Raw genomic sequence first — 11594 nt, forward strand, 5'->3', positions numbered from 1 at the left:
TCATTTCAGTTTTTCTTTCCTGTGAACGAACTTTGAAGCTCCAATTTAGCTCCATACAAAACTTTGATATTTTGTTCCAAAACTGTCCAAATTCTCAAAGTTAGTAGGCCATTGTAGAGAAAAGGAAAAGTGGAATAGAAATTCTGCTGAATAAAACTCTGAAAGTTTGAGATTGATCTCAGAGATTTTCAATAAAAACTTCAAAAAGTCTGAGAATGAAAAGTTGAATATTTGCAAGAAAAATATCAGATTTTATGACTAATTTGTAGACTGAAAAGTTGCAAATTTGCTACAAAACACTCGGAACATTTTTAGAAAAAACTTTGACATTGCCCTGCTTCATAAGTTTAATATTTTATATATATATGTGTATATATATATATATATATATATATATATATATATAATGAATGTCAAAATTTCTGACTTTTTTTTCTAACAATTTTTCAACTTTTCAACTCTAGAAATAAATTTTTCACTTTTTTTTTATTATTGATTATTAGATTAGATTATTCTTTAAAAAAAGTATTTTTCTGGCAAATTTTAAACAAACTTAGAAATCTCAAAAAATACGGCAGAAATTTCCTCCTCTTTTTATGTTTCTCTCTGTAGTGACCATAATACGCTGTCATAATTTGCTATTTCATTTTTTCACTTTCCTAACTGTCGGTAGGTAACTGTCGCCATCAGGACGCACCTGTGAAGCCGCCATGCTGGCCCCGCCCCCTCTCCGCCGGTGGGCGGTGTTGGACCAATCAGGTCGGCCCCCTGAAGGTTTCAATCTCCGCGCGGCGCAGACGGGAAGCAGTGCTAGCGGATCCGCCGACGCGCCGCCATGCCCTCCGCCAGTAAGTCGTGGCTGCTGCTCTGCGGCTTCGTGCTCTTCTACATCATCTACCTGCTGTTCGGGGCGCTGGTTTTCTCCAGCATCGAGCGGCCGGCGGAGGACGAGCTGCGCCGGGACACGCAGCGGCTGAAGGAAGCCTTTCTGAACCAGAGCTGCGTCAGCGCCGCGACCCTGGAGCTGTTCCTCAGCAGAGTCCTGGCCGCCAACAAGCACGGCGTGTCCGTCCTCAGGAACTCCTCCGGCAGGTCCAACTGGGACCTGGCGTCCTCCATGTTCTTCGCAAACACTCTGGTCACCACTGTAGGTGAGTCCGCGAAACTTTGCGGGTTTTACGCACGACGCAAGCCAAACAAACAGGGAGGAAATACTCGTTATTTTAACTTAAATACAATTAAATGACCTGAATTAAGATTCCTAAAAGTATCAAATTGTGTTCACTGACAAGAAAATGGAGCTCCAACGTAAAATGAGTTAATTTGTTAAAATCTGTCAAATTAAGTTTAACATGACAACTTTTATAAACTTAACATGTTTACTTAGATAAACATTAAATTAATAACGTGTCCTGGATACTTATAACGAAACGCAGCTGCGTAATCTTATGTAAAGTTTTTCAACCTTGATTTGTGAACACTGAAACCAAGACAGACCTGATATTTGGTGTAACAGAGACCAAAGTTTTGGTTTTTTTAAACTCCCATAGTTGTTTGACCTAAATATGTCAACCTGGTACCAATTTAAGGCATTACTGGCTTTTTTTTTTAGTGTTTAATTTCAGTATTTCATCAAGTTTATTGTCATAATTGGGGCAATTTAGCTCCAATTTAGAAAGTAAATGTCTAATTTAAGAGGTGGCTTTTTTAGAGTGCAGAAAAAGTGGATTATGCTGTTGGTAGGAGGATTAATATACTTCATCTAACTTTATATTTATTGTTTTTTAGTGTCTGTGCTGCTTTCAGTTTCCCACTGAGACAAACAAATATTACACTGTGAAATATATTTTTGCGTTACAGACAAGCATCTGGTTTTAAATTGTATTTTTGGTTTATACTTTCACTTCATAACTGAAACTTTGAACTGAACTCGAATTGCTGCTCTTTGCTCTCCTGCAACTTTAATTTGGTTCATTAAGCTCATGGTGTTAAATATAATCTCATGTAGTTTTAAGAGTTTCCTGAACACGATGAATTTAGAAAACGAGTAAAAAGAAACCGCTGGCGTCATCATTGTGTTTCAGGACTTTTAGACCTGGTTTTCAATGCAACTTCCTGTTTCCACAGGAAGTTGAGGCAGCTGCTGATAAGATGGGCTGCAGAATAGTTTGATATTTTTGCTTCTGTGCTGCCAGGACGGAAAGCGACCCCTTTTGTAAACGATTTAGAAACAAGTTTCAGCAAAAACCCCACAAACCCTGAAATGAAAGTTTCATAATGTTTCTGAAAATAACCTGATGGAAATTTATCTCTAACTGCAGAAAAACTGGAGGGTAAACATTCAGTGATTCACCTCTGAATATTTCAGTGTTAATCTATGGAAAAAAAACAACTAATAATTCTACCTAACATGTAACGTCTAGTGGCTGGAATATCTCCGTCCGGTTCAATAAACGCACAAAAGTTGTTTTGTACCTTTTATAGCATGATCCAAACCCCACAGAACCAGAACCTCAGAAGCTCCAGCTGAGCTAAGTGGGTGAATTGACTCTCACTGTAGTTGCCTAGCAACAACCTGCTGGGTAACTGGCACAGCAGCAGTTTTAAGTTTTATTCCAGTTTGTCTCATGACGTGGAGTGAAACTGGATAAGAGACCAAAAAAAACTGATTATCTATCATCTCCTACATTTTCTTTATCACTTACATTTTTAGTTTCTGTTTAACGTTTAATTAAAATTTTCACTGGCTAACTTTCTTTTTTTTTTTTACATTTTTGAATTATTTTGTTTTTTATTTTTCAGTGGCTAACATTTTTTTAGCTTCTGTTTAAGTTTTCTTTTATTCTGACTTTCAGTGTAACTTTTTTTTTTTTTTTAATGAATTTTTAGTTTTTAACTTTTGGAAATGTATTTTTTTTAAGCTTTGTTTTATTTTTTTTTTAAAATTCAGTGGCCCACTTTATTGTTTTTCATTTTTAAATTGTTTTGTGACTTTAAAAAAACAACTTTACAGCAGCTAACATTTTTCTTACAAAAAGCAACACCTTGGGAACGTCTACAGGTTCAGTTCTTGTATCTGTGTGTGAAATGTTGAATCATCTGCTGGATGGAAGCTGAAACATCTCATTACTGACTAAAAAAATCCCTGTTTCAGCCTCTTGTGTTTTTGAAGGAAGTCGGTGACGCCGCTGCATGTTTTGCTCTCTTCGTTGCAAAACGCAGCGATATCTTGGTCAACTGCTGCTGAGATAGTCGCTGTCACAGACATGCTGCTGTAAAACGCTCACATGCTCGCTGAGGAAATGCAAATTCATGCATGAAGCAGAACAGAGGTGATCTTTGTTTGCCCGGTTGGTGTTCTACGTTTTCTTCTTATGCGTTTTAAATGAAGGCGAGAACAAAAGCAGAGTCATGGCAACACGCAGCGATCAGACGGCGGCCGCGTGATTTTTTGTTTTGCCGTTACGGTTCTCATGTTTCTGCTGGTCGCCATGGACTCTGGAGCTGCAGACGAACCAGCTGCAGGAGAAACGTGCAACCAGTTTGCACTAGAGTGGGAGATGTGCAGCTAAAAGCGACTCTGCAGCTTTACCGTCATTCACACGCTACGCACAAGGAAACGACCTCTGACCTGCAGAACAGCTGGAGGTCTGAGCTCTAATCCTGACTTTGAAATGCATAATTATCATGTGACGTCAAACTTCTGGGAACTTTGTAAATGACGGCCATCTTGGTAGGCAGTTGCTATGACAACAATAACAAGCCACTAGTTTGGAGCTAGCTCTCGCCTCGTTCATATCCAACTTATAGACGATACAAATTTTTTATTGTTTATACAATACAATTGGGTATTTCTTACTTTTCAGTGGCTGCACTTTCTTAGTGAATTTTTGGTTAAAACATGTTTTTTGGGGGGGTTTTTCCATTCAGTGGGTAGAAAATCAGAAACTTTACTGATGTAGGAATGGAAATGGTTCATAATGTAATTACCCAAAGTGCAACGTATTAAAATACTCCTAAAAGTACATAATTTCAAAAACATTACTCAAGTAAATGTAACTAGTTACTACCTGCCTCTGGTAGTAACTAGTTACATTTACTTAACTTTCAGGGGTAAGTAGATATGCTAAATGTTTTCAAAATTAGCCAAAAAAAGCTAAATGGAAAAATTAGCGCATTAGCTGTTTAGCGTAGCCACCTCAGCTAGCATCTAATTGCCTCGTTCTAATCATCCAGTCGAGACTTTGTGACCTGAAGAATCCGGTTTTGGTGCAGAAAACTGTTTTGGAACATTTAGTAACTTTAGACCACTAGAAAATTTCTGAATTGGAGAATTTAGAAATTCAAGACTAATGATGCTTCATGATAAAATTTCTGAAAGTACAATGTTGTAAAAATACTCCTAAAAGTAGGAGTATTCAAAAGTTACTCCAGTAAATGTAAGCAGCGGCTGTGGTTGGTGTCCTTGCAGGTTACGGCCACCCCACCCCCCTGTCTGACGCTGGGAAAGCGTTCTCCATCGTCTACGCGCTGCTAGGCGTTCCCTTCACCATGCTGGTGCTGACCGCCTGCGTCCAGAGGATCATGCAGCCTCTGGTCCTCGCCCCGGTCGGCCTCCTGCAGCGCTCCGGCCTCAAGCCGCGGCCGGCCACCGTCGTCCACTTCCTGCTGCTCCTGGCGGCGGTGGTGCTGTGCTGCCTCCTGGCGCCGGCCGCCGTGTTCAGCGCGCTGGAGGCGTCCTGGACGTTCCTGGACAGCGTCTACTTCTGCTTCATATCGCTGTGCACCATCGGGCTGGGGGACTTCGTCCCGGCGGCGCGGCCCGGCCAGCCTTACAGAGCTCTGTACCAGGTGGCCGTCATGGGTGAGTTCAACTGTCCCATCAGCGGTTTGTAACTTTAGCAATAAAATAATCTCATGTTTGCTTTTATGCAGAAACACAAAATATTACCAACTATTTTTGGTCTCATTTCTAGTGCAAATACCTTAGTACAGCTGAGTTAAAACAAAGCTAACTGATGAGTAACTTTTCAGCAACATAAATCACTTGTTTTAAGGCTGTTGCCTAGCAACCCAGTTTAGTCCCACAGCAGATTATTTCACTTATAACATGGGAAAATGTCTGGTTGCAAGTGAAATCATCTACTAGCAGAACTGGAGCTTTTTCTTTTTGTATTGAGGATTTATTGACTACAAACAAACTCTTATTTCCTGCTTAAAAGTTACTTGTAAATTACTTTTGTCTTATTTCAGGTGTACTAAGACATTTACACTTCTTACTACACTTAAAAAAACAAACAAACCAATATTACTTGGTGAGTTTTTGTTTTTGCAGGATGAAGTTCCCGTTTCAAACTGCAGACTGTTTGGTTAGGAGGCGCTGCCTCATCATCATGGTGTTTACTGAGCTCAGGTTCAACAAAGATCTGGTGGCAAACAAAACAGTGAAAAATAAAACCCAGTGAAAAATATGAAAATACCAGTGGTGTAGCTCGATTTAAAATTTTAAATGGTTTCCATAGTAACTCACCTGGGAATAAGGTGGTGAATGTTGAACAGCCCACTGTAAAGTTTAATGACGCTGTAGTTGAACAAATGTAGGAGAAAATGATACAAACATCAATCCAGACGGTTTAGTTTGCTTTCTAAACATTAATTGGATTTTATCGTGAAAATGGTCATAAATTTTCACTCCCAGTTGTTGCGTTAGCTTTCTGCTAATGACCTCTGCTCATGTAAACTTCATCTGGAGACATGAAGTTTGAGTTTATTGAGGATTTTGTTGATCTGTTAGACTGGAGCTGCTCTCCAGCTCCTGTTTTTGCCCAGCCAGCAGTTTTTTTTTTTTTACCCGAAAGCTCCAGTTTATCACCAGTTTGGTGAAAAATCCCCAGAGCGAGTCCTGCATGTTGGCGCTTCATCTTAATGACTGAAGGCTATGTTTAGCAGGTGTTTATTGCTTTGTGCTTCGGTGTGAAGCTGACTGTTGCAGCCGAGCAGATGGCCTTCGTTTTTACCTCAGAGGTGAGAAGTGGCGCCTCTCTGCTTCTCCTTTTCCTCAGCAGCACATCAGGGTTAGACGGCCACTTCCTCTTTAATGAAACTTTAATCTGACGGTTGCTCTCCCTACAACTTCCCCTGACGTTACTTCATTTCTCTTTGTAAACATTTTGTGTTTTCATTAGAACCTGTTTAAAATTAAGCAGTTTGGATTTTTTCCTCTATTTTAAGAAAAAGTTGTTAACTTGATGCAGTTTTATGTGCCTTTCTTAAAAAATGTAAACTTATTTTTTAACTCTAAAGAATAGTTGAAAAACTTTAGGAGTCAGTTTTTCTTTCATGATGCCAAAGAAAACTACTCGTATGACAAAAGACAGGTTTTCTGTTTAGGTGTTGATGGGCTTTTATACGACAGAGTATTCGGGCCAGAAAATTATTACAAAAATCATTGTGAGGAAAAAAGTCGTACAAGAATCGAGTCATAATAGTCGTACGACAGAAAGTCGCACCGCTGGCGTAACGGTCACAATGTTGTGAGAAAAATGACGGTTATGAGGATAAAGTGTGAAAATAAAGTTGGATGCCAAAGTTAAAAGGTACGAGAATAAGAAAATGTAATAATACGAGAAAGAAGTTGTAGAGGAATCATTGTTTGACAGAAGAACAGCGACGTTAGGAGAACGGTCGTGACGTCGGCGAAACAGTCGCAAAATTTCCAGAAAGTCGTGAAAATAAAGTTGTATGACGGTTAAAAAAAACCAACATAAGAATTAAAATTCAGTATAGATGAAGAGGAAAAACGTCGTACAATAAAAGCATCTCTATTTTTCTCTTTTCACTGTAGGTTGCAGAACCAGGCTTGTTCTGTAGAAAGTATTTCTTTGGGAAATGAATCCACCAGTGTTTGCTGTCGGGTTTTTCTGTGTGAAGCTTTTCACCTCAAACTCTTCGAACTTCATCTGAACCTTTTTGAGTTTTCCTGCATCAGCTGCTCGGGGGGGAACATTTTTCTCCGTCATGTTCTGGCAGGAAGCCGAGCGCTTCACACGCAGCTGGTTCCGGCAGACAGGCGGGATTACGTAACATCAGAATAAGTGAAGCCAGATTAACTTTGAACAGGATTAGAAAGTGCAGAATGTGACCTGCTGCTCTGGATGCTGTGACGTTTTCCTTTAGCCACTGATGTTAAAATATATTTACCTGCCCTTTATTCCACATTCACATCATTTGATCTGCAAAACGACCTGATTTCTGGCAGATTCTGAATTTCTGCAACACTTTTGCTTCAATCTGGGAGGAATTTTAAAACTCCTGAACTGCTGTTTGAGTTTTGCTGCTGAGTAAATATTTTTAGGACGAGTTGTGGAGTTTGAACAGTCAAAGTCCTGAAACTTATCAGTTGCTGTATAGTTTCCCAAATTCTGCAAACCTTTAAAACAAAGTAGATTGATTCTTTGGTTTCTGAGTAATTTAATGGCAGCAGGCCTGTGTAACCCTGCCCTGTTTTCCAGGAAGAGTTGCTGAAGAGTCACTTTAATGTGATCATGTGATGGAGGAAAAACTCTTTTCTTGTTTAAGGGAGGAAAATAATCAGAGCAGGAAATGTATGCTGTTTATTTCCAGAAAATGTTTTACAGGTAGATAATCTGCTTAAAACAAGTAAAAAGGACCAATTTAGATTTTTTCTAAGAGTTTAGCTTGTTTTCCTAAGATTCTAGATTTTAATAGAAAGTTTTTAAACATGCACTTAATTTCTCAAGAGCATGAAAAATTTTTTAGTTAACTTTTTAACTACTACTAGTTAGTTGCTCAAACCTTCAAGCACTTTTTATATTAACATTAGTTCCAACAGCATTTAGCCTAAGCTAATGCTAGCTCCAGTTCAAATGACACATCAGCCTTTGAAAGATGGCAGCCATTTAGCACCAATTTAGTTAGAACTTGTCCATGTTCTATAACGCTCTGCGTATTGTGCTTGTATCTTCTGTGAGTTGATTTGTTTTTGTAAAAGTTCAGGGGAGAAAAAAGGAGAACCTTCACCCACTTCAAAATAAGAGCACAAATATAAACATCTACTTAATGACTCTTATCTGAACTAAAACTTTAGATTTCATCTGAATAAATTAATTTCAGAAGCTAAGTGTGCTAAATGTTTTTAAAGTTCTCTAAAGTGCTAATCAAATAAATTGTTGCATTAGTGGAAGTGTGACCACTGCACGTTGTTTTTCCACCTGATAGTCTGGAAAATTCAGTTCGATTGGGGACCAAAGTTGCAACATTTGTTACATTTTCAGATGCTGTGGGTTTTTTTCACTCTGCATCGAGTCAAACAAACCAAATACTTTGAATAAACTGTTCTCCTCCTGGCCTGCGGGGGCGCTGCACCAAGAACCACTGAAGGAAATGACACAAAATCCTCTGAAGACACGGAGCGCAACTTCTTCATGGAATGTAAATGAAAATGGAGTGGTGTCAGATTTTAGCGGTTGTAGGATTTCTTCTTTGTCGTTGGTAAAAGACCACGAGCCATTTCTCCCGCTAGCGTTTGGCTAACGTGTTTGCAGTCTTTTAATTTCCATGGCAACCATTCAGCTGTGCAAAATGCCTGGTTGGCCCTAGCCCCGCCTTCGAGCACAAAACTCCTCCTCTGAGCTGCAGTTTCCAAGCTTCTGCCTCATAAGACAACCCTCCCCCACTCGGCTCCTTCAGACTAGCATAGTAGAACTGCTGAGCTCATTACAGGAGCTACTTCTCAATGGAACGCTGGTAAGAACGTTGCTAAAGGGTTAATATGGGAGCCATGTTGGGGTCACTTCCTGTAGGTGGAGTTTCAGAAAGAGCAGGAGCTTCTTAAAGAGACAGAGGCCCAATTTCAAGGCGTTAAATTACAAAGCCAAATTTCTTAAGTCATATTTGATGTACATTATTTTATGTACATCAAAATACATAAAATATTTTATAAATGCATAAAATACATAAGGCAACTTATTTTGCTATAAAAACACAACACTGGCCCTTTAAACAAAATATTTTGGCCAGTAATATCAGATTTTCTCAGGTTTTACATAATCCCAACATGACACCATGTGAAGACTTTTTCTGTTTTGGCTTTTCCAGTCTACCTGTTCATTGGTCTGATGATGATGTACCTCCTACTGCGGACCTTCCACAAGATGGCCGACGTCCACGGCCTGACCACGTTCTTCCAGCTGCCGCGCTGCGAGGCGTCTCTGCTGGCCGACGACACGGAGCCCATCGTCGGCAACGACCCGACTCCGCCTCGCCCGAAAGACAAGGCCGCCACCAAACCTCTGGATCCGGGATCCCAACCGTCGTACAACTCCATCAACAAAGGCTGAGGCTCCGGCGCCGGCGGGGGGGGAAAGGATTTACCTCTGGAGAGCCGCTGGGCTGAATCTGAACTCTTGTTTTAATTTCATTCCAGAGGAATTGACATGAGCTTTAAGGTTCAGCCTGTTGGCGGATATAAAGTGTTAAAGCCAAAGTTGGAACAGAAAAACTTGGTAAAAAGCACAGGAAGCTGTTTATACGTCTTAAACACTGGTGTTGATGTTTACAGTCTCTAAATGGGCACAAGACTTTTGTCGGTCTACAGCTTTTTAACTAATTCACTTTAGTCCATTTGTACATTTTTGTTTTTGTGTCACATGTTTGGATTTCTAATACAGAACTAATGAGTAACATTTTTATTTTAGCAGAACGTAACATAACGTACATCCGGATCTGCTCTCTGAAACTAATGGCCGTCCGTTTGACTTGTGGATTATTATTAAATGAATGTCAGATTGCTTAACACGTCGCTGCTGCATCAGGTCTTCAGTGAAGTCGGTCGGTTGCTTAGTAGAAAACTGACGACGTATTGGGGTATTGGGATGGGGGTGAGAGGGAATTTCTGCCAAAAAAATATAAAATTTTGAGATTAATCTCTGAATTTTTTTTAGAAAAACTTGGACATTTGTGAGAAGGAACTCATTTTGAAACTATTTTTTTGAGAAATTTGTAAATTTGAGTTTCTAAAGTTTAAATTTTTCTGAGATCTCAAAATTTGAGTTATTCTAACAAAAGATCAACTTAAGCTCAGAAATGTTCAAATTTTACTTTTGAGATTCAAATGTCCACGTTTTTTTTTTTTTTTTTAGAAAGTTTGAGATCTCAAATGTTGTAACAAATTCTTAAAAATTATTAAATTAAGAAAATTTTATATCAATCTCAAAATTTGGGTTATTTTTGCCAGAAATTAACTTTTTTTTTTTTTTTTTTTTTACAATGGCCCCAGTACATAGTGGTAGAAAACGGAAGGGGGCGCTGTTTGCGCCAGTAAAAGAGGCGTCCTGTCGTCTGCTGCCCCCTGGCGGTGTAATTCGTCATGTTTGTGGGATTCTTTCAAAACTGGAGCAAATGGTTTGAAAACAGGGAATGAAGAGGCTGAACTCATCCATGGCTGGTTCTGTGTAATTCAGTTTGAAGAAATACTTGAAATGCACTTTAATTAGTGAAATAATGCAGATGTTGCAGTTGTAGTGCTGAAATAATGACTTTTGTAACAATTTAGCTAGTGCCTTAGTCATATTTAAATAAATAAGTTTTTCCTTAAGTCTGCTCCTGTCGTCTAGTCTGTTAGATATTTTATGAATTAACTTGAAAATGAGGATCCTTCTCATGTTTTAGTATCAGACTAACATTATTTGATGCTTTATTGTCTCGATTGAACAGTTCTGCAGGACGGCGGACGCGTTACTGAATCTGATGCAGGGGATTACGACAAGTTATGTTTAAACTGCAGGTCTTGATTCTCAATTTTTTTATTTTTGTAATTTTTGCTTGACCATTCATACTGTTATTAAAATGGGAACACAATAAGACTTCTGTGTGAAAAGTTGGATTCCAAACGACTAACAGGTCCTGGACCAAAACCACTAACAGAACGAGGCGACGGATGCAAGCGACCAAAAGACTTTTGAACCGAGCAACCGAAGAAACTGGAGCTTGGACCAAAGGGACCGATGGAACAAGACCGAAGAAACCTAAAGAACGAGACCTTGGATTCAAGTGACTGACGGAAAGAGACCCTGCAATAAAAGCGACCAACAGAAAGAAACTGATGGAACGAGATTCCGGAACCAAAGGACCAAAGGAATGAGATCCCAGATGCAAAAGGTTGAAGGAACAGGATCCTGGACCCTATTGGCTCTTTAAAAATGACCAGCTTCATCAAAAGTTGCATGTTTGCTGCACTGAGGATAAAAATGGCTCTTTGGATTGAAAAGGGTCTTTGATTAAAAGCCTTGTGGCTTTGCAGAGTGGCATTACTGAGCCGTGAAACTGGGTCCAACACAAGAACCACTAATTTCCATGCCATCATCATCTCATGACCGTCGGAGAACAAAGATTGTTTTATTAAACTGGAGGTGAAGCTCACCACCCGCCCTGGCTCTTCTGTCTGCGGTAGCGTGTCATTTTTGTGGAAATGCGCTGCTGTTCTGCACAAACATCCTGATTCATGCAGATTCCTCAGCAGCTGCAGCGCAGGAGGAAGCAACAATCTAACCCACAACTTGTCAACAGCAAGACTT

The 11594-nt window shown here is 39.6% G+C and overlaps 1 protein-coding gene across 1 annotated transcript; it reads left to right on the forward strand.

The window, feature by feature from the left end:
• The first annotated feature begins 782 nt into the window (after window positions 1–782).
• LOC116707537 (potassium channel subfamily K member 6-like) lies at window positions 783–10883 on the forward strand. Its single transcript, XM_032544920.1, has 3 exons — window positions 783–1151; window positions 4472–4864; window positions 9118–10883. Exons 1-3 carry the CDS (start codon window positions 836–838, stop codon window positions 9357–9359), a joined length of 951 nt encoding a protein of 316 aa, XP_032400811.1. The 5' UTR covers window positions 783–835; the 3' UTR covers window positions 9360–10883.
• The last annotated feature ends 711 nt before the right edge of the window (window positions 10884–11594 follow it).

This window comes from Xiphophorus hellerii, chromosome 18 (genome assembly GCF_003331165.1).
Source record: "Xiphophorus hellerii strain 12219 chromosome 18, Xiphophorus_hellerii-4.1, whole genome shotgun sequence".
NCBI lineage: Eukaryota > Metazoa > Chordata > Actinopteri > Cyprinodontiformes > Poeciliidae > Xiphophorus > Xiphophorus hellerii.

Bases quoted from the DNA above. Each gene is read 5' to 3' on its own strand.
- LOC116707537 (XM_032544920.1), top strand. From the start codon at position 836: ATGCCCTCCGCCAGTAAGTCGTGGCTGCTGCTCTGCGGCTTCGTGCTC. The intron at 1,152-4,471 runs GTGAGTCCGCGA...GTGTCCTTGCAG, and splicing joins CACTCTGGTCACCACTGTAG to GTTACGGCCACCCCACCCCC. The intron at 4,865-9,117 runs GTGAGTTCAACT...TGGCTTTTCCAG, and splicing joins GTACCAGGTGGCCGTCATGG to TCTACCTGTTCATTGGTCTG.